The sequence below is a fragment of the Anser cygnoides genome, chromosome 1 (genome assembly GCF_040182565.1).
Source record: "Anser cygnoides isolate HZ-2024a breed goose chromosome 1, Taihu_goose_T2T_genome, whole genome shotgun sequence".
NCBI classification, from domain to species: Eukaryota; Metazoa; Chordata; class Aves; order Anseriformes; family Anatidae; genus Anser; species Anser cygnoides.
Genome location: NC_089873.1, coordinates 10,556,363 through 10,580,427, shown reverse-complemented (window position 1 = coordinate 10,580,427; position 24,065 = coordinate 10,556,363). Strand labels below are relative to the sequence as shown.

At 37.4% G+C, this 24,065-nt stretch overlaps 1 protein-coding gene across 7 annotated transcripts in view; it reads right to left on the bottom strand.

The window, feature by feature from the left end:
• The window catches only part of CACNA2D1 (calcium voltage-gated channel auxiliary subunit alpha2delta 1), a 406,577-nt gene that overhangs the window by 345,474 nt on the left and 37,038 nt on the right, over nucleotides 1–24,065 (bottom strand). For all 7 annotated transcript variants that reach the window (XM_013180424.3, XM_048062797.2, XM_013180420.3 and 4 more), the window contains exon 2: nucleotides 4,373–4,454. In XM_013180424.3, coding sequence (XP_013035878.1) covers nucleotides 4,373–4,454 — 82 coding nt within the window. The remainder of the gene's footprint in view (nucleotides 1–4,372; nucleotides 4,455–24,065) is intronic.

Here is a 24,065-nt window from a genome sequence, read left to right as displayed (position 1 = left end):
GTTTGGAAACACCATAAACCTGCATGGTACAGCAGCTAACTGAAAAATCCTTGGCTTTTGAAGAAGTAATTCACTCCAGCTGAGAAAGCAGTGAATGTGCTACCTTGAGAGCTATCTTAGTCACCTCAGGGTTCTTTGCAGAAGACCCAGCTGTATGAAGAAGGCACAAAGTTTACCTGAATCAGCGGGACTTCCTCCACTGAGTCCAAGTTCAGCAGGCTAAAATGGTTAGAAGCTGTGAAATGTCTTTTTTATGAGTTTTAACATCATCACTTGGCCAAATCAAAACTGACTTTTTCAAGAATAAGGAAAGACATTTCTCCTTCTGGATATGTGCCTGACCAAAGAATAACTTTCCACCACTACATACTCTAGTACTACAGCTGTTCACAGAAAGTCAAGTCTATTGTTTTATAGCAGAAGCACTGTGCTCCTTGTTTTTGAATTGATCACTCTGCTTTGGGGTAGGAGGGTAAAAAAGCAAAAAAAAAAAAAAAATAAATTTTTTTTTGAAGTTTTCCAAAAGCATGAAGACTACAGGCTTGGTCCAAAGAATTCTGGAAGTAGTCAAAATAATGAGCTAGAATCAAAGCTGAAAATTCAGTCGAACTGTTAAGCATTTTTAAAGCTTAAGCAACTGAGGATAAGTTCTGTGAATAGAAGCGACAGGCATGCAAGCAAGCTGTTTTTAATGTCTTGTAATCTCCATTTTTGCGAGATTGTGGTTCATTTCAGAGGAGATCTGACTAAACATTAATAGGCAGTAAGCAGAAAAGAAATGATGTTGCTCAAAAATGTGAAAGTGAGAATTACCTGCAAACAGAAGAAAAGAGGGAGAGACTGTTTTCCCTTGAAGAGAAGAGAGCTAATTAAAAACAACTGGTGGTAGTGAAAGACATCATGCAATTTAGGTCAAACAAATGGCTTTGATACAGAGGGATATTTTACACTGAAACGTCCCCCTTTCTTGCTTCTAATCCTAAAATTACATGCAAATATTGACCATCTTGTGAATATCCTCAGGGATAACTTATGATTTGCTTCAACTGTGGTATAAATTCTAACTTTGGAAAAGAAACTTACCTACAGTATTCAAAGATAATGTTTTTTTTTTCAGCATGAATGTCACTATTGTATACTATAACTATAGCCAGTGGCATTGCATATTACTATGCTTATCCAGCAGTTCTTATTAGAAGATTATTTTAGCAGCTTGTAAGTTTTACGAATTTTAGCTATACAAACTAACATTTTCCTTAGGGGGAAAAAAAAAAAAAAAAAAAGAGTGAGAGGGTCAATCTCTTGGCTTCTCATTACTTATTTTACTATACTTTGTTTGCGTGGAAATGCCAGGCAAAATGGTTAAGACATTATCTCATTGTTTTGCTCAATTAGAAATCCTCTGTAAACCATTTCTCTTTGAAATATCCTATTGCCCCATCACTGTAGACTAAAAACATAAAATGTTCTTTCAAAGATAGATCTTTTACTCCTTCCTGTTTATTGAATTTTAGCCTGAAAAACAACTGCATGTCGCTGCAGAAATTTTTCAGCTACATCCCCAAGATCCTACCTGCAGACATATTCCAACCCAGACAGTTTCACTCCCATCATGCTTCCTCCACTACTAAAACTCAGACTTACTCTGGTCCCTCCAGTGATCTCCAGATCACACCTATGGTCTAATCAGTGCAAGAAAGAATAGATGACAAGTAAATGAGGAACAAAGGATAAATGATTGGGATACAGAGGTAGGAGACAACAGACTGGAAAATGGCAGGCAAAGAATAAGGAGAGAAGAGACTGGAGAGGAAAGGAGAAATAAAACAGGAGAAAACTACATGTCTGAGACTGAGAACTAGCAATGGAGAGAAAGATAAGAAGGGTGAAGAAAAATACCTGTCAGTAGAAACTGGGACAGAAACACAGAATGTATTGAGGAGGAATGAAAGATAGCCCAACCAGCATAGCAGTAACGTGGAATGGAAAGGCCAATTTTGGATCAGACATATGACGCTGAACAAGGGGATGGTGGGGTATACTGGGTTCACATAGCAAGGTTTTGGTTGCAGTGGGGGGGCTGCAGGGGTGGCCCCTGTGAGAAGAGTCCAGCAGCTGCCCCCTGTTAAATCAGAGCCTGCTCCAGTTGGCTCCAAAAGGAATCCACTACTGGTCTGTGTGATGCTCATTGCACCTTTGTGAGAGAGCATATAAGAAACAACAACAAAAAAGAACCAACCATGCAACAGCAGCTGGAAGAGAGGAGTTAGAAAACACGAAAGAAACACCTGTGCACCAAGGTGAGTGCAGAAGGAGGGCAGGAGGTGCTCCAGGCACACAGCAGCAGTTCCCCTGCGGCCTGTGGAGAGGCCCCTGGTGGAGCAGGCTGTCCCCCTGCAGCCCATGGGTCCCACACGGAGCAGATCTCCACGCTGCAGCCCGTGGAGGAGCCCCCGGTGGAGCAGGTGGATGTGGCCTGGAGGAGGCTGCGGCCCATGGAGAGCCCCCGCAGGAGCAGGCCCCGGGCCGGAGCTGCAGCCCGTGGAGAGGAGCCCACGCAGGAGCAGGGGGTCTGGGGGGAGCTGCCGCCCATGGGGAACTCGTGCTGGAGCAGTTTGCTCCTGACGGATGGACTCCATGGTACGGACACGTGTTGGAGCAGTTTTTAAAGAGCTGCTGCCTGTGGGCAGCCCCTGCAGGATCAGTTCAGGAAGGATGGCATTCAGTGGGAGGGTCCCCATGTGGAGCAGGGGCAGAGAGTGACTTGTGAAGGAGTGGTGGAGACAAAGCGTTAGGGACTGAACACAGCCCCCACTTCCCCGTGCCACTCAGGGGAAGGAGGAAGAAGAGGGTGGATGCAGGGGGAAGGTATTTTTAGTTTGCTTTTAGTTTCTCACTGTTCTAGTCTGTTAGTGATAGGCAATAAATTATATTAATCTCTCAACACTGATTCTGTTTTGCCTGGGACAGTAATTGGTGAGTGATCTCCCTATCCTTATCTCAATCCACAAATGTGTTTTTTTCCGTCATATTTTCTCCCCTTGTCCTTTGGGGGGGTGGGAAATGAGGGCAGCATGGTGAAGCTGAGCTACCTAGCATTGTGAAACCACCCCATGGGGAAAAAGAGACACCACAAGTACGGAGGAGAATGGATCACACAGAGAACAGATGAGCAAAAGGGACCTTGCATCCACTTAGCAGAAACTCCTCACCAAAACCTGCAGAGAGAGATATGATTTGCAAGCCTTCTTGTCCTCTGTCAGCAGATATGTGTGAAATCCACCTACAAAAAATCCCATCAGCTTTCCATGCTGGAATAACCTTAAGTTCTTCAGGAAGCTTAAGTGATAGACATTTCTGCGTTGTTGAGATCCTATTGTGGAAACCCACATGTGTATCAATCTAATGCTTTGTTGCTAGGATTTCAATATTTTGGTTTCGGTCAGTATTTTCTGTTTGTTTGGGGATTTCCAAGATTAAAAACTGCATTTAAAGCATCTGTTTTAATACTCATTTATTCATTTTGCAATATCAAGTACTCAAATGTTAGGAAAGGCCACAACTAAAATAATCTCTGCAAACTGTATTTATGTTCCTCATGTACATGCAGTGCCACAGCCCTTCCTTCAGCAGGATGGGCAGGGATAGGGAAAGGGAAATATATGAACATGTGGTTGCATACTGGGTGACGATATATAGACAAAGTTGTTTAGGTAGCCTAATCCTGACATTTTCTGAATTGTGACTACATTGTTCTGCCATCTCAGAATGTGTTTTTAGTCTCCGTGAATGAAATATAGCATGAAATATAGCAGAAAAATGTCTTCTCAATGAAAAAAATAATTTCTTTCCTACAACAATAAGTTAATTCCTAAAACACACTTTGTATTAAATTAAAATAGCTGAATATAACTAATTTTCATTCTCATCTGTTTCTTGTAGCCAACGGCTGCCTCACAGCTGTGAATATATGTCAAAAAATGGTGTCCCTTGTTAATATAGAGCAGAATGTTCCACTGCTGTGAATGGTTGCTTCCTGGATACTTTATCTGACAAACATATAACATAAAAGCACTTATTTCAGGTGGGAGTGTTGCAATAATGGTAAGCCTTATGTCCAATGCTGCATAGCTGATTAAATATTAGCAACGAGCAAGTGCTGCAACACAAAAAGAGAGAATTGAATGATGTTATTCATTCTATGTTATTCATTTCTCTCTCAATAAGCACTGTAGAAGAGAAACACTACAGAGTTTAATTTCCCAGAGTCTTTTTACTATGTTACAATTAAATGATCATAATACCTAGATGATGCACACCATTCATTTCACTTTTCCTGTTATTGCACTCTAAGGCATGTCTTCCAACTCACCGCAGCAAGCTGGTCCACTCCACTTGCAGTTCGTGCCAAAGTTACGAGGTCTTCTTGCATCTTATCTACCCATGATTTTATCCTAAAGAAACCAAAAAGAAGAGAGAAAGAGAAGTCCAATCAAATCAATAGCAAATACCTATGACAATCTCAAATACAAATAAAGGCTGGCAGATAATAAGTATTATTATCTCACGTAATAGGTTTTCACTGAAGTCCACCTGATACAGCTGTGAATCTGCTTTAGATATGTTCTCTGTTTTCCTTTTCTCCCTCTCTTATGCATGAACTTACTTTTTCAATAGTCATGTGAGGAACTTGCATTTAATTATGTATTACAAGAAAAGGAAAAAAAAAAGCTGAATATGTTGATATTATTGAATATAAAATATACGTGAGTTTTCTTTGCTAAAAAATAATCATCTTGTAATAGACCAAAACAATCTACATCCTAATAGTGTTCTCTTTCACTGTCTAAATTCTAAGCCATGTGTTTTTTTCTTCTACTTTTCAGCAGGTGGAGTATGCCTGGTGCTCTCCAGACACTGTCCCTACCATATCACTACAGGAGACTCTTGCTGACAGCTACTGAGGTCTGTTTCCAAATGTGATAGAGCCTAATTTACCGTCTTTTTCCTTTTTTTTTTTTTTTTTTTTTTTTTTTAGTATTTATTTCCTCTAGCAGAACTTCTACCAAACTTTGACAACCTGTACAGGATGAATGTTCTCATACAGTTTTCTGGTGTGGCCCCCACACTTAGTCTGTTGTAAACCAAACATGCCGTCATATCTATTACTAGCTGTAGCAAAGACGGCCAGAACAGAGCCTGTGCACTGCCCACCAGGACAACCTGCCTGGCCTACAGCTCATTCACAGCAACAGCTTTCTGGATGGGCTTGAGGTCCCTCTGCCAACAGATAGAACAAGCAGAGAAAAACAGCAACTGGAAGCAGGCTGACAAAACAGAGTAAATCTGGCCTGCAGCCCCTCTCTGGACACTCCAAGGAAGAAGAAGTAGGACAGGCAGCCACAGGTATAGGTGGCATGAGTTGTTCTGGCCAGGGGCACCTGCTCCTGGCTGCTGTTGCTGTGCACACTTGGCTCCCTAACCGCAGTAAACATGAATCTTTGGAAAAGTATTGGATCCAATACAGTTTTTATGTTTACATGCAATGTCACATTTTGTAGCAGGAAACGAGTTATGGCACAAGTGTATTCCAGTGAGATCTATGCTTATTCCAGTAACAGAAGAAAGTGGTGTAGCTTGCCTAGCCAGAAAATTTCGTCTCCAACTCATCTATCATATCTTTCCTGTCATTATTACTGCTCTCAGCTCTGAAACCTGGAACAGATATTTATATTTATCCTAGCCATTTCCTAGTCTTAATGTGATACATTGGGAATGGCTGCTTAAAAGATTATACATGAAATCAGGAAAGAGAAAAATAAGAGAGACTATTTTTGCTGCAACTTGGAAAATTTGGAAGAATAAGAAAGATTATGGAGGATTGGTTTTAGTCCTTCTTTCCACCATTATTAATATATTTTGTGTTAAACAACAATCAATATCTTGAAAGGTCACAGACTGTATCATGGAGTTGTGACTTGGGACTTTTATTAAATGATCCTTCATCATGCTTTAGAATAAAAAGATTAGTCATCCAAATGCAAAAGAAGATTCTTGGCTGACTTCTATCATGAAGGACCTTCTGGCAGCTCAGAATAATCTGTGCGCAGGTAGGAATGGGAACCACCTAACAGAAGGGTACTGAGATTATCAAAAATGCCAGATATAAGATGCCAGATATAAGACAAATCCTTCTTCTCAGTCAATATTGGGTGGCTACCCAATCAATACACAGTCTTTCGTGAATCCTATTTTGAGACACCACAAGCAAAATACTCTAACAAAATAAATAAGAACTTTTTGAAGGTTTAGTTCAAAATGTCTTCAAGGTATTTACAAAAAATCTATATCAGAAAATGAACACTGGTTTCATGCAACCTAGGAGAGAGCCTTATAATTATGACTCAGCATTCCTTACAAAAAATGCTTAAGCAACTGGCAAATTGTAACCATGGTTTCTCATTAACCATGGCTTTTGCCTGTGATACGGCTGTTTTCATCTTCTGTCTCCAGCCCTTCACTTGGCTTGTTTGACGCTTATCTATTGTGTCATATCTTTTATTTTTCCCTTCCAAATCTTTGGATAAAGAACAGTGATTTTAAGCTGTCTGTACAGCACTCCCATTGTTTTCTAACTGGATGCTAGGAGTATCAGATGCATAAAAATTACATCTTAAAAAAAAAAAAAAAGAGAAAAAAAGTCATAATCGAAATTATTTCACTAATGTAGTTCATCACTAAGCAATTTTAATTGATTTAGTTCCTAGATGCTAGAAACTGTTCAGAAGACTGTCTGTTCTTTAAAATCTTGTCACTGCACCAGACATTTTCAGTGTTGTAACTAAGAATACTCCAAAACTTTTTTTTTTGCCAGTTATAGCCGCTAATGATAATCTCATCCATTCGCAGCTCATAGTGTGAGAATTGAAGTCTTTTTGCTGGCAGTGTACAAAACAGAACAAAAGAGCAACATTTTGATTAATATCTCCCTGCTTAAGCTACCCACATTACTTCAACCCTTAGACTGCCACTATAACACTTTATATTAGCATGATATTTGCTATATACAATACTTTTGTACACACAGTATCTCATCCTTGTGTTTAATGCTTCATTCCATGGTCCCTGACAAGTGTCAGAGCATCACTCCACATTTACAGATGACAAAAACCACCCATCACAAAGCCAGACATTTGCCTTTCTGCTCCCTTAGCTGAAAGTGGAGTAATTGCTATGTCCTGCAAATGGTGGACTGACTTCTTGCCCAGATGGCGGAATGTCAAGTTATAATTCTGAAATTTGGGGAAAAATATTATATACATTAAACCACTACATATACCAAATCAGTAGTGCAAGAGGAGACCTCATTTAGGTTGTAATTATCTAGATTTGCATGAATGTGTTTTTTAGCTTGCAGGTATTTTTCTAATTTGGGACTACTTTTAAAAGACTTCTAAAAAAAAAGATTTTAAAATGAATGCTTCTAAGTAAAATAGTGCTAAAGTCTCACAGGAAGCTTTCCACTGTATAAAATATTTAATTATCCATGAGGAAAAAAGATATGCACAGAATTATGAGCATTGTAATGAAAATGTGTAACATGGAATTAAAAAAAATTACTAGCACAAGTCCACTGGCACTTAAAAAGGACTGATAGGTACTAGAACAACTGTTAAGAATTCATTCATCTCCTAGTTGACTAGTAACAATAAACTGCTAATAAATGAGCAAGAGAAGTAGCAATAGAGCCTTTTCAAGGGAAACTATAGAGAGTGTACTAGAAGAGCTTAAACAAGTGTCTTGCATGAAAATCTTACTGATCTGTCATTACCATATCATGGCATGAAAAGAGGGTTTGCTTCAAACTGCTTCTTAGCTCTGTGCTTCCCCCAGTCTCTTTGCAGATCTTCAGAAATTCAAGGAGCACTAGCAGAATGCATAAAAAGACTGGAGACTCCCAAAAGTGAGATTGTTCTTAGGTGCGAGCTCCAGTGCCCCACCAGAACTCTGCTGCAGGGCTTCAACAAGACCAAGTATGCTAACAGAAAAACCTGCAGATGGAGAGGATATTTTAAAAGGTGCCTAAAGGCTCCCTTCATCCACAGTAATAGAACAGCTTTTTGAACGGCTTTTTCTCTTATTTATTTATTTATTTATTATTATTATTATTATTATTTGATGTTCCTTATTATTTGTGGGGCTATCAAGGTTTAAGAACATGGTAGCAAACTGTCCATGTCTGAACCCACCCTCAGAGTTGTTATGTGCTAGCGGAACACGCCACTGACAAGAATGAGAAATTTTAAAACGAGAGCTAGCCTAGACACAACTCGCAGACATAACAACCTGCTTCAGACATGGAGTACTTATTTTTTCCTACCTACCTTTTACACCAGTGATTTGACCAATCTCTAGGCTATTTTCCCTTTCTTTGGTGAACGTCTGCTGTACCATTTAGTCAGTTTGCTACCTATCTCCAACCCAGATAATGAGAATACCCCGCCAATTTAATGCTGATGCTTTTCTGTGTAGGTTCAACAAAGGCTACAGGTGCAATGAGTCAACAGTCTGTAGTTGTTTTTCCCCTTGCATCGTATCACCAAGAATACTCTTCCTGTCTTATTTCTTTACTTATTCACATCCTACCTCTCTAACATGGTAACATGAAAGTGATATATATCAGGATTTAGGGACTGATTACATTTTCATTGACTGTTATAACTGATTCCATCATTGTGCTAATATTCCTAAATCTTATTTTCCATACTTTTCTTTCCAGAGTACGATATAAAATAAATTAATTTCCTGGTTGAAATCTCATAAAGACCTTATATGATATAAACATTTAGTTTTGGATAAAATAGAAATCAGTTGTGTTATCAGTATGTTAATAGAAATCATCTTTTATGGTGCATTTTGTTTAGCACAGTTTTAAGCCCATCACATGTATCTGTAGAACAGTATCAACTCATAAACACAAGATTAATAATAATAATAATAATAATAATAAAAAAATATATATCTACCATTTTTGTATGTTTTCTGTTTTTCTGTGTGAAAGAATGAGGTATACAAAAGGTGAAAAAGTGAAACACATTACCCAAAAACATTTTCAAAAGCATAAAATAAATAATTGAACACACTGAGATTTTTTATGATCCATTTCAGTTATAAAAATTCTGGGTGTTATTTCTAAGAAGGGTCGATAGAAAAAATCAGGGAGGATTGATTTTTAAATTGAATTTTTTCATTTCCCATTGCTTTGTTTTTTACTGGATATTTTCCCCTCTGTCCCTGAAGAAAACTCGAATGGTGAGAAAATACATTAATTAGTTAGTTAACCTTGAGTTACTGGTGGAAGTTACTTTTCAAAACATGAATTACTTATTATTACTTAATATTTCTATTACTTGAAAATGAAATATGGAATGTTTTCCTCTTTCATTATATATATATATGCAGACATATATATATATATAAAATGCAAATATATATTTTATTTTTCAATAAAATCTTATATATCCTGTAGACTTCCTGCTTCCACAGTTAGCTCAGGATTCATCCTGTTTAGAAGTTAGCTGCCTAGACTGGTGTTACTTTTCTCCCTTTTTTATTTTTCTTTTGTTTTGAACAAGGTTTCTGCTACAGTCAATTAAGAAAGGCACCTCCAGAGCTGCCCCATTGCCCCTGTTAGAACTCCAGACAACTTAGATTCCTGGTCCAGGACTCTCAGTACAGCTAGGCTACAAGCTTGACTTTTAGGAAGGTTACATTAGATAGCATCAGTTTAGATGGAATAGGAAGAAGTCCACCTTCATTCCAATTTAATAGCAATTTCCCTCCCCATCTATAACTTGAACACAAAGAACGCTTCTTCCAATCCTGACTGTGCATTTACCTTAAAAGACTTTTTTATTATATATTTATCTTCATCTAGAGGACTTTTTGTAGTGGAAATTGTCTTTTTCTTACTTGCCTGGACAACAGCAGGGTCCAACATAAAGATTAATAACTTAGGAAGGATTTTTCTAGACTACTGTCAGAAATACAAATAGTCAAATGGCATTCTAACTTTCTGAGAAAGCTTTATATCATTACCCTCTCCTTCCAACAAGAACTTAAGTAACATTATAAGTACTACCTTAGGGTCTAACATCTGCATCTCATTTCTCCCACCTCACCACCAGACAAAAGTGTCTTTGCAGCATACCTTTTAGACAGTCCATGTTCCTGAACTGGAAACAATCCCAAACAATCCCAAAACTTTAATGGGAAAATTTAGAAGAACATTTAAAATAAAACTTTTTTTTTTTGTTTAAGGGAATCATATTATCTCATTGCATTTTAAAACCCGTCCTTTTTTAAAAAAAAAAAAAGAAAAAAAAAAAGAAAAAATGCAACAAGCGCCTCTAGGCACTGAAATGCTTGTCTGGTACTCCTTTTAACTGAAGCCTGTAGTGCAATATCTGCCTGACAGCTGCTCATGGTCAGAGTTTATTTAACAATTGGAAAGCTGTCACAGCAAACATGAGGTCTCATGACTTAAAGAAGCAGCAGTCATTTTTCTGCAAAGGGTAACAACAGAAAGCCTGTACAAAAGGTTAGTTTGTTCCTATCACTATTGGTTTGGCATGAACGTTGCAATGGATGTTCCACTGAAAGGTGATTACAATTTTCAGAACAATTGATTTTAACCCCATTCTCCTACACACAGGTTTTCCCCATATCAGGCAATGACAGGACAACAGGAGAGCCCACATGCCTTTCCACCAAAGCTTCTAAGTGATGTGAATAATTAAGGGAATAATCTGATTAAAGACAAACAGATACGGGTCATTTACTGCGGAATTAGGAGGTACCCTGCTGCTGCTGCCTGGGCTGTGATCAGATTGATGAAGAAACAGCCAGAACACTACAGAGCCATCCATCCACATTACAGTATTATCCAACCTAGCATAACAGCTATTTTGACAACACAGAAATCCTTTCTTCCTCTTTATATATATATATATATATATTTTTTTTTTTCAGTAAAGTCAAAGGATTTTTGCTGGTGGCCCTCACTCATGTTCCAAGTAAAACTTAATATAGCAGGTGCCAACTTAAGAAATCTTTCTTTTAACTTCATTAAAAATCTATTTTATGTTAAACTTGTATGCCAAACTTGCAGAACAGAGCACTGCTCAATTACAAGACTACAAGAAAACAAGAGAGGTACATGTAGAACAGCCAGGCTAACACCTCTTCCTCCTGAAGCTGATGCAATTCCTTTCTGCTGCCTTCAAGGAAAGTAGATTCATTTAATTACATACCATAGCTCTGTAGACTATTCACCCTAATTTAAGGCCTATTAGCTGACTTCTGCTTGGATACTCTCTTACAATCTAAAGGGGCATGTGCAGACCTTAACTCTGCCAGTTTAAGTCATGTGATATGTTGGAGATCTGCATCCAGCTCTCCTCAGTTAAGCTTACATTTTGTTCAAGTTTCTGAAGAGCTCTTGCATGCAAAAGTAACAACAATTAGAATAATGAAAGGTTTAAGTGGCAAGAGGAAGATTATTTTTTTCCACAATAGTTCAGTATTTCTTAGTTTATATAAAAAAGTACCACTATTGGAAAAGTAATGCTTGAAAAATGAAGATAGATGAGATTAGACTCAGAAAGAGTGAGACAGCAAGCCTTGCTATATTTTTACAAGCAACTCCACACTTTATTTTATTGCTCAGAAAATCCTTCATTTTCAGAATCAGAAGCTTTTTAGAAGATTTCCTGACAGTGAAGGAGAGGGGAAAGTCTACAAAATTATCATAAAAGCAGTATTTTCAACCATTCTTTGCCACTCTTAGGCAACACTAAAGGGCAAACAAACTCTTATCGTAATTGATAGAAGGCATGTGAAAGAAGAAACTATGCTATGATGGAATTACTAACCTTCTACACAGAAATTACCCATGTTGCTGCATTTATACCTCCTACTGCAAAACTACTGAGTTTTAATACCACTATATATTTTGAAGACCTATTAAGCTGACAGTACAGCATTTCAGATATGTGGGTGGAAGGATAGATTTACAGAGAACCAGACTCTGGAAAGAGTAATAATGGCAAGTTTTATGAAATACTAGAAAAAATAAAATAGTGTCCTAAAATCCCATTGATTCTAAGTCAAGGAAAGAAGAGGTTAGATATGCAGAGACTGATGCAAAGATCACTCAAATCCCATGGTTATCAGATTAAGCTCTTGATAAAGTGATGGTACTCAAATCCCCACTGAGTAGCCAGAAATAAATAAAAGAGGGTTATATAATTTAGATGTGATACAAAAGCAAATTAAGGCAAAGTAGTCAGTATAAGAATATGTGAATCTTCTAGATTTTACTACAGGATTTGTAACAATCCAATTAGATCCACAGAGTAGAGGCGATTTAAATTCATCATTCAGAGATATTCTCACCTCATTGTATAACCTCTACAGCTGTTGTGAACCCCTCCGGTTGTGTACATTCCTCCAACAACCTTCTTTCTGTTGCTTGGAAATATGCTAATAGACTATGTGATAGAATGATACCATAGAATTATGATATAAATACTATATATAATGTATAGCAACTCACAAAGAAGTTAAGAGTTCACAAATTTAAGGGGCTTGTGCTGCAAGTGTTGCAGATCCCACTTTATTTTATTATAATAATGATACAGGCATATATATCCACCGTCAGCTATGTGTTGAAAAATATATCACAAAATATTGTATAAATGTTTGGAAGAACTTTTCCATAATAAAAACAAAGTACAGATTAAGTCATGACATTTAACTACTGTGCAGAGCAGGGAAAGTGGGGAAGATATGCTCTGTCTTTACATACAAATGGATGCACAAAATGCATCATCTACTCCATAGGCAAAAGTATTTCCTTCATTGGGAAGAAGAAAAAATAGTACTTTGTTCCTTTGCCCTCTTTGACTGTTTTACCAGCCCAAATGTGACGAGCGTCTGTCCCTGCAGTTTGGAAAGCCTTTCCAGATAGGAAACAGCCCCTATAGCCAAGGCCTAAGAGACCCTCTTGTTCTTTCTTCATTTCAAGATGTAAAAATTTTGCTTGAAATAATTATCTTACATTTCTCAAACTGAAACATTTGGGAAATGAGACATAATATCTGTGTCATAATGTAGACAGAGTCAATGTAGACAGCAAACTCTTCACTCTGTATTTGAGTTTTAGTAGCAGAAGTCTTAATATTTAGACTTGGGATTTTTAAGCTCTTATTCCATGTTTAAGCCATCCATGTCACAGAAGCTATACAAAATTTCCATTTTTTTCCTAACACTTTCTCATACATAAACATGGTTCCTCTCCATCATAGACTTCATAGAACAAGCACTCAGATGTACTCACTAAACCACTGTCCTTCCAAGGAACACCCCTAATAAATGGGGCACTAAGAACCTATTGAAGCAGCATCTATACAGACAGAAGCAGAAGGAGCAGCCCCCTGATTTAGCCCCAGCTCAGCAGATCTAAGTTCCACCACTCACTTCTAGGACGATGCTCATGGCAAGCAAAGGACAGAACTCGCGTCTCAGTGACCGCCTATGTCCTAAGCAATGGTTTTCTTCTTTCATGTTCAAACCCAGTAGCAGGTTCAGGGATGGAAACGGTCAACTATGAGTGGCACATGGATCTGCCCGGTGTTTGCCCAAGTGCCAAGAAAAGTAGAATCCCCTCCCATTTTTATAAGTGGGTGGTAGAATGCATTTCCCATTTAATAAGTGGGTTGTAGAAACCCCAAAGCATGCAGATGTTAAATGGGAATGACCAAGTAATTCCATAAATGAGGTTCTCATTTTAAAGAGCCATCATCAGGGCATGGTCATATTATTTTGTAAGCTGGTTCAGCCTAAACCAAGTGTCTGACAGGTGTTTAGCCACTCACGGTCATAATTACAGCTTCTGCTCCACAAATATTTCTCTTTACTTTGCCAAAAGTGTTCTTTTGGAGTCTAAAGCTTCCTAGCAAATAACATGAAAAATATCCTCTAACGAAAATTACTGTTGCACAAAATATCATTTAATAATTTAAACTCAATCTTTAATGTTAAGCCTGACAAGTACAATCAGCTGCAAAATTACTGTAAGCTGTAAAAATAAAAAATAAGTAAAAACTCCTTAAAATGATTATGTTTTAATTATCAAAGATTATAGTGCTAAAACAGTTTAACAGAGAAGACATTCATTTATAACTTAAATAACTATCATTAGTCCTCAGATGTATTTCATTAAAGGCTTTTACAATCAGATATACCATTTATTGCTTAGCATTAAAAACATAAACACTCTAAATCTAGTTACCATTTCTGTAGCTCAGAAACATACATTCAAAATGAAGAATCCCTAATTTGTTTCTAATCTGTGCTAGATGAAACGCAAACATTTTGTTTTAAATTCCAAAGCTCTACATATGGCCTAACCATGTAGATCTCCTGGAGATCAGTATCAGAGAAGCTGCCATCAGAGAGAAACAGGTGTATCTGCCCTCACTGGAGTTCCCCCAGAACAACACCAAAGATGACTCTCATCCTATCTTTGCTTCAGCTCTGGTACCTAGTATTTAAAGAGCATACAGTTCAGCCCAGACTAAGTTTATCACTCTACTACAAACACGGATACTCCCTTAAAATCAATCACCCTTTAGTAAAAAGGAGACCAAAACTGAATTTCATGTTATTCCAATATTGTATCAATGGAACCTGGATTAGAACCTGCTCCCTAAGCAAAGTAATACATAAATGTTGGTGTTTTTTCAGTGTTTTATATTATACATTAACCCTAATAATGGTATAATGCCTATAAATGTGGAATAAAAAAAGCATGTCTTGAAAACCATGATTGAAAAATAAACCTCAGTGTAATGGAACTTTACAGAGTGCTAACTGCACAATTTTTCCAAAGCGTTTCAGGCAAAAAAATGATTTTATCAGTTGTGCTTAACATATCACAGTCACACTTTAACCGTATTAAAATGATTTTTTTTCCCCAAACTAATAAGCATTACATTTTAGCCCTGGAAAAAGAAAAAAAAAAAAAGCATAAGTAAATTGCAATATGGCAGATTGGATAACAGTATAGAAGAGATTAAAGGAAAAAAGAAAGAGGTTCATACAAATCAGGAATGTGTTCAGGAACTTACTTATGCCTGTGCATCTGCAGATACATGCACCAACTCCAACTCAGTGAGAATTTCATCTGAAAATATCATCACCTGTGCACTACCATAGCAATAGCTAGCTTTCATGCATCTACAGTGCAGAAGCTACACATATGGACTGGAAGTGTGAATAAACAGCAGAGACAACCACAATAACAATAGCACACACATTTATCCCCTTAAAACATGCAATTAGTTTGAATAGCTGTTTGTGGTAACAAATTTACCTTCACATAATATACCTGAAAAAAACCATAGTATCTAGGTATAACTATGTGAAAACAGAGACTACATAATGTCTGCATAATGCAGCAGCATCATACTGCTGTACAAGGAGGTGACCCGACAAGGCTGAATTCGAAGCCTGCCCCAAACTGACAAAGAGCTGCAGGATCAGACCTGAGACTGAAACAAACTTTCTAAAACAATTTGAAATATATACAATAACTCAGATAAAAAATAAAACGGTTTAGCTTTTTTTTTTTTTTTTTTTTTCTTCCAGCTTATCTATCATTGAATGCATACAGAATAACTTTTTTTTGTTTAGGTTTGAATTGAATATGTGAATAGATATATATGCAGCATTGAACAAACATTTAACAGAAATGCTAGTTAGTGTAAGTGTTCACAGAAATGACCAAATGTCCATCTCATTTTGTCCACAGTGGTACGTCTGAAGTAGCGAACAACAAAACTTCTCTTGATTTCAGCAGCACATGAACAAGTTCTTAAAACTGTATCTCCCTGTCTTTCAGGGAACTTAATATAAATCAGGACCTTTTTTTTTTTTGGGGGGGGGGGGGGGAGGGGGGCGGTGGAGTGGAAAGGGTATTTAAATACTTCACCTCCCATACAATGCACTAGATAACTGCAGCTAAGCCAATGACATTGTATCAGCTCAGCTCTGTATCTTTATCTGAGTGTCTAATGTGAGTTTTGCTTGTAGCAGCATGAAGTCTAGTACACACGACTGGCACCAGCACCAGCAAATCAGATGTTACAGATGCTGCAGCAAGGTACATGAGTAGATGAATAATTCCTCCTATGCAAGTGGCAGTAGTCACATAATTTAAGTACCCAGCTGAACTGCACTCAGATCCTGCACAGCAAGTCTGCCTTTTTTTGGTTTTGCCACTTGCCTAAATGCAAAAGTTAAACACAAAAATAGAGGGATGCTTAAAGAATATGCAAGTTTTTATGTTCTCTGGAAGATGGGGCTTGATTGTATAGGGAGAATCTTTCTAATAACTCTGTATGAAATTATGATTATTAAAATTGTATGTTTTTATAATGCTCATTTAATATGAAACTTTAAAAATATTCCATGATCACTTAAGCACTAAAAAGCAACAAACATTGGCAACAAAAATGCAGGTTTTGTACTATACAGTTATAAGCTGTTCAATACCAAGCTTCAAATTTTATAGCTTCCTTTAAAATGCAGTTTTCAGTGATGTTGATCTCTCGTTTAATAATGACAAGGATTCATAAATAAAACATCTATTATATCAGATGGCAGAATGCCACCTTTTGATGAACCCATGTAGTCTAACTTACACACACACAAAAAAAAACTGACTCCAACTGTACTACTTCAATGGAATGCTACACTTCTTGTAATGATGTTTTTTTCAAATTATTACATACTTTAAGAAATCTTTGTTGCAAAATGTACTCCAAAGAATTTTACTTGAAAGCAGCACATCCAAATTAATCAGCTGTTTCATTTGCAAATATATTCTTCCTTTCAAAGCCTGACTTCCAATGTGCAAAGCTGTCACCTCCCTAACATGCCACTACTGTAGCATGTATAGTAACAGCATTTACAGTAATAAAGAGGCATTGTTTTGGAAGGACCTAAATAGACTCCATCTTCTGAAAGATAACCACTATCTGCGTTTAGTGCTGCCATTTAAAACAAAAAGTAAAATATCATGACAAAAGATGCAAAAGCGGCAAAGCAGAGATTATTGTATAAGCAAAAGACTGTGTCATAGAATATTAAGTTTCTACAGAAATTAGCATCAAAATTAGCAATAGCCATGCATGCAGCCTTTAAATTCTTTCCATTTCACAAAGTCGCTCTGAATTACACTGAGTTTTTGCTAAAGGCGCAGCTGGCATATTGTGGTTCCTGGGATGCAAATGGCTATTCGAAAAGGATAATAGTTTATGAGAAAATAATCAATGCATTCTTTTCATCCTGTTCAGGAGGTTATCAGTCTGTTCCCAGACACACAGCAGTCTTCTGTCTTGAAAACAGTTTTGAAAACTGTCCATTACAATATGAGATCCAAATCCGTAAACTCTTTGTATGTTAATCAGCCTAGGGGAGGTGAGGTCTCCTGTTTGGATCAGGGCAGCATCTGTACAAGCTGGTGCAGATGAACCTTAGATATAATAAAACCATGACTAAGTTTTTCCAGGGTGTTGGACAGACCAATTGTATATCAGAATTGCTAGTTGTAAACTACTGGGAAAATAAATAAATAAATGCAATAGCTCCATAAAGAACCAGAAGCAACTAAAACCATATTTCAGTCTTTCGCATTACAAAATTAACCTTTTGAAATGGCTAGTGTCAGGCTTCACAGGCTAGTTCAGTCATGCACAGCTTTGCAGATCTCATATTTTTGTTGTAATCCTCCAGTAGTGATAGATAGTATTTTTCTTAAATCTGCAGAAGCTGGAGATTGAAAGATAATACTAAATGTCATTATTGGAGTGATATGAAAGTCTCAGTTTCATTCCTTAACAGAAAAAGAATTCTTACAAATAACAAATAACTCATATGAACCTTAGAAGCAAAAGAGTACGTGCTCACAATGTTTGGGCTTCACTTTTGAAAGCCTGGGTGATGTGTTTGATTCAGAAAGCTCAGGCACAGAAATGGCTTCCAACTGTGTGCACGGGGCCAAAGGGCTGTAAGGGTCAGTTCACAGCAAAGCTGAACAAGAATGACATTAAATGTAATTCAGCTTTAAAACAATGCCTTCTCAAAGAGGCTTTGCTTTCCTTTCTCAGGCTGGGGTAAATGCTCTAAGGTCAGGAGGCCACAGTACTTGTCAGTGTATTCAATGCACATTAGGAAGACAGGCTATTACGGAAGAGTGTCTGACATTTACTCAGAAGCCAACCCTCCCCTCTTCCACTTGTCCCCTTCCCCAATTTCAACACATTCTCTAATTAAGCATCAATACAGCACAATATAATTGAACAGATGTAGTAGTCATTACCAGGAATTACCCATTCTCCTATCAAATCAGAGTGCACAGAAAGGACTGTGTTTGAAACGGGTGAACTTAATTGCCCGATGGTCCCCAAGAGAGATGTACAAATAGATCAAGACATCACACACGGGCAACTGATCTCAACTCTGACACAAGCTTTTTGTCATTCCCTCATCCATCTTTGCTTACTAGGGTTAATGGTGGCTGCAATCGACACTGGACAATTTAATAAATAAGAGCATTGGATGTGTTTCAAATGAAGCATACCAGAATGCAGGCTTTAGTGACATTTTGATTAAAGGTCCATACATAGCGAAGACTTTTTATGAGGCAGCTGCTTAAAAGACAATCTATTTGAGTAAAAACAGAGCAGAGTAGCTGGTATCCCTTGGCAATTTACTGTGAAACATTTGTTTGCTTCACAACGATCTGATTCACAATCATTGCACTTGCATGGTTGGTTGATTAAATCAGTATCTTTAGCAGTCATTACAGTGAGCAAAGAAAAAAAGTCAATTGCTAAAGTAATGCCTCTGCGTTACGCAAAACAGATAAATCACAAGAGTGCATTCCATTTTGTTTTCCAGCAACGTTCTCCATTTCCATTTCCCAGTATAATGTACTGAGTTTTTAAGTCACAATCATAAATAGTAATTATTTTTTAAAATTATTAATCCAGATCAGTGTTGATAACTGTTCTGAAGGGAGTGCACTGCCAACAGTTTAACATAAAATTGCAGATTCACTGAGAGTGATCTAAAAAAGGATTGATTTCCTTAAACAGAGAGAGAGAGAGAAAGGTATTCAAACAGAAGCAGCAATGGTAATTTGAATCTGACCATGCAAACAAGGCCAGCCTCTCCCTACCTCAGGCTACCTCCCTGCACCCTGGATCCAGCCTGGGCTAGCAGAGGTGACTAACGACATTTAAAAGGCACAGATATGACACATTCAGGCAACAAAAAAAGAGGAAAATAAGAAAGAGCCTGGCAAGCAGGGAAAATGTCAACTCTGGAAGATCATGCTGCATTTATTTAGGCCTGGATGAGTGTTAATAGTAGAAGAGAGCAATACTTAGCAGGGGCTGAAATTGGGAATGAAGAGACTGGTCTCACAGTGAAAGAATGTAAACTAAAATAGATGAATTGCTTAGTTTAGACAAATCTCCATTAATGAAAATATTTCATATTTTTTTTTCTTTAATTTTATTTACAAAATGCTACCCTACAGAATTTCCGGATTGCTCAGTAGAAAGGCTATCAATATCATTGAGAAAAGATGAAAGAGCCTTTTAAATTGGGTGCAGTTTCTGCATTTCTCTTCATTGTCATGACTGTAATACAATTTTGCTGTGACAACATACCAGATTCCAAGGTTACACTGAATGCCTTGACATCTCTGAATATGTAACATTCCCCAGACAGAAGGGAAGGCAAAAACATTAGCACAACTGTGTTCTCATGTTCACCATTAAGATAGCTCTGAAATAGTAGAGCCATACTCACTGTATCGTAATCTGTACAATTTTATATTTCATAAGCATAACTTTCATAATTTTCTCTTATTTTTGTCTGATTCCAACATATTAAAACACTACAGGAAAAGCTCTGTGCTCAGATTGCAAACCGCTTTGCGTATGTATGCTGTTTGTACTTCAGACCTAACACTCATCAGACAACTCTCTCTTCCCCAGTACATCTACACTAGGACTGTCTTAAACGGTCCCGTTTAGTCCCATTTAATGCAATGAGTCCACTGCTGACTGGGAGCCACAACAAGGAAAGATTTTTTGGTCAATGTAATTGCTGCCAAAAAGAGAAAAAAAAAAAAAAAAAGAAAAAAAAAAGAAAAAAAAGAAGAATGAGTAGGAAAAGAAATAGAGAAATAGTTCTCTTTTTTCCTATTATTCTGCATACATGCTAAAATAAACTTCACAGCACGATAAGGTGTGTTCCATTTGCTTATTGCAAAATAGTCCCTCACAGAGAGGTATTTCTATTGAAGTAGTAGTAAATGAAGCACCTTACACAACACATGAAAGTCAAATAAAATTGGCTTCAACCAGCACTAACCCACTAGACAAATTTTGTGAAAGATTCTAGTTAGATTACACTGAATAAAGGTCACAGTCTACTCCAAACACAAACTGATTTGTTATGCTGCAAATATGTAAACCTTTAAAACCAGTGCCTGTCCCATTGTCATGTCTTACATCCTAGGTGTTGATTAACACTTCAGAGGTACATTGGAAGGTCCTAGATTTTCTTTCTGTTTGGATTACAGGCATTATTTTAGATGAACATAGCAGATGGGATGCAAAGAGGACTGGATGCTCAAGGGTGATTTGAAATGGATCACAACCTGATCAAGACCCTGTGAGCCATCTCCGTGTGCCAGTTCCGTTGAGCTCAGTCTTCTATGAATATAAATAGTCTTTTCCTCCCTCAATCATTTCCACAAATCTCTCTTTGATTTAAGAGGCATCTAAAGGAAATAATGGATCAGGCCTCTTATACAAGAATGTGGTTTAAAATGTATTTATGCTTAAATGTAATATTCAGAATCATTTTAATTTACCTTGGTTTTATTTGGGTTATTTGAGAGAGCTGGCAACAGACATGAAGTTCAGCTTCAGGAAGCAGTGACAGCAACAAACCCCTTCATTGATTTTGTTGCCTGAAAGTTAAGCAGCAGTAACAGGCAGGTGCTTTGTCTGCAGACAGGCAGAGTATGTTTATCTGGCACTAATTATGAGTAGCTTGTTTAACTTGTACACCTTTAGTGTTCTGCTACACGATTAACTCTACAGATAGAGACTATATCCTTACCATAGCTTTACACAGTGCTTAGTGCTTGGGAGTATAAATGAAGTCCCTGAATGTTTTCCTAGTACAAGGATGAGTACAAAGCCTGACTTAGGGGTTCTGAGCTGTACCAAGGACTATAACATGGGGTAAATAGTACAGGAGCTTTCACAAGTGTCTAAATGCCCATTTTTGTTTTGGGAAAAAAAATAATAATAAAAAGCATTCCTGAAACAAATTGTCAAACTAGATCTCTCAACAAAATCCCCCTCATATCTTATATTCAAGTGAGAGTTAGAGTACAGGCCAGTCTGTCACATTTACAAGCACCTGATCTGTGTGGGAACAGAAGAAGCTAAACAAAGACAGAGATGTCTGACCACCACGCATTTGCAGAATTAGCATAACCTTTTTTTTCTACAAGCTATCATGACTGTTGAATGGCTATCTGGAAAGTATTCTGAGATCAAGTGATGTTTAAAAGGCCTTTAGCACACAACAAAGTAGCACAATCAAAATTTGATCCACTTATACCCCTTTCTAAGTCTGTCTCTGAAACATAATCTCTTTTCATGTACGATACGAGAGTGCACTGCTATGTGAGATGTGCTGCATGCAGTACAACTGATGATACTTTGGATAAGAAGGATGAGATAGCTTTCAGTAGTCTTACCAAGGTAACAGAGCACTTTAATGAAAGTTTAGAATTTGTGTTTAATATTTAATCAACTTAACACTTTGATTTATGTAGACTACTGTACATCCTCCAAGGGCAAGAGGAGAGTACTTTCAAGGAAGAGCATTTGTGGAGAAAAATGTTGACATTCCTACTCCAATTAAACTCCTAATTGTGCATAAATCTTTTCTATTTCTTCTCTTTCTCTGAATACATTACCTTCACATTGCAAACATGAAATCAGACATTTCTAAACCGTAGTTTATGATAAGCACTCATCATAAAACGCTTGCTTCTCCTCATTTCCAGTACAGAAAAAAAAAAAAAAAAAAAAAAGACTAACATCAGACATCAGGAGAAGAATGCATGCACGCACAATACAGACATTTATTTTCATGATATCCATCTCTGTAGATATCCTTTTTTTGAGTCAGCTAAAACTAGTTGTTGATGCAGTAGAACAAAATGGATGTAAAATAATGATGTACAATGGAAAAGCCAAAGAAGACGACAGTAGCAGATTTATGCACAAAAGCCAGGAAATTCTTAACGGCAATGTCAAACTTGAATATCTACATTCTAAGTTCATAGTGTTAGGTGAGATGAAAAGTCTATGCTTATAAGCTTTAATATAAAAATACAAAAATACAATATAAAAATACAATTCTTCCATACACGCTTTCTTTTTATAGTATACAATATAATGAAATACTGAGAATGTGTACCAATATGTACTGTAGAAGAAATCAATGGATATTGGCTTTCCTATACCAGCAAGGTACAGGTAGCTCAGCTACCATATCCTTGGAGCCTGTTAAATACAGTATAATCAAGTGTCATGTGCTGTGCAAGTTAGCTGTAAAACCCATTGCTATTTGCTGTCATGGTAAGATTGGAAAATTCTCTCTTCTCCACTTTTGATGGGATGCTTTTGAATCGTCTTTTGCTCCAGCTAAAATTGTATTTCTCTTAGCCAGTGCACATTTACTGCATAGACTTTTGACTTTTACCATGTCTTTTCAAATGCCAATCCAGAAAGTGTGTCAGCACAAGAAGAGTCACATCATCATTCACACAGTCCATTTGTAGTGGTTTTGGGGAGGGAGAGTGGGTAGATACCTTTTGTTCCTACAAGAAGAAAGTAAGTGACCTATGAAATCTGAAACTGACCTTTTATTTGTTATCAGTCATCTGGACAAGTAAAAGGGACCACCCTCTTTGTTATGTTTATTGAGCAATTGTCAATAATACATGCTCAAAACTGGTACTTCCTGAAAGGCTAAATGAATTACAAGGGACCTGCCAAAATCATAAAGGAAATCATGGCAGAACCATGAAAAGAATCATCATCCTTGTCATTGGTTCAACAGACGTTTGGGCAAGGAAGTGTGAGCAGAAATAGCTTAGTGCTGCAAGCCCCTAACCTCTCCACCCTGCTAATTTGCACAAAGAAGGAATGAGCAAAACCACCCAGAGCAGTTGTAGCTCTCCACTTCCACTCAGCTGACTTAGCACTCACTCATGCAGTGAAATAGGAATTTCTTTTTACGTTGCTTTGGACTCTTTTGTTTGTTTGTTTGTTTGTTTGTGTGTGTGCTGGTGTAAGTCTTGGTTTAAGCAGCTTCCAGAGTAAGAGCGACATGACTGCACAGAAACAAAGTCCTACTAATTTTCCATTGTGAAAAGCTGATAGTGATCAACCGGGCATTTAAAATTTCAAAAGAAAAGCCAACGTGTTTGTATATGCCTAGTCAAATGCTAAGCCTTTATTTCTTTCTAAAGCTGCCTGACAATGGTCTAAGAGATGCTACCTGCTCCTTTCCATGCTTTCCTCTCCCACAGGCTCTGGCAGCTCTTCACATGAGACAAGTGCTCAGGGACCTCCCCAGGTGTCACACTACCTTTAGCCATTCAGGCCAGAGGGTTTTGTGCACTGATTTCTCCTGTGTTGTGTCTACTCACACCTATCCTAGGGACATACTATTCACCTTGCACAGATGTAAATTTAATACTGGATTTCTCACAAGAGGCTTTTTTATTCCCAGCACTATGCTAGCAAGCCTAACAATTGGCAAAGTGGTGAGGTCAGCTGTCTTGTAGCTTGAATCCAAAGAATCCAAACTATGGCTCTACTTTATATACATTA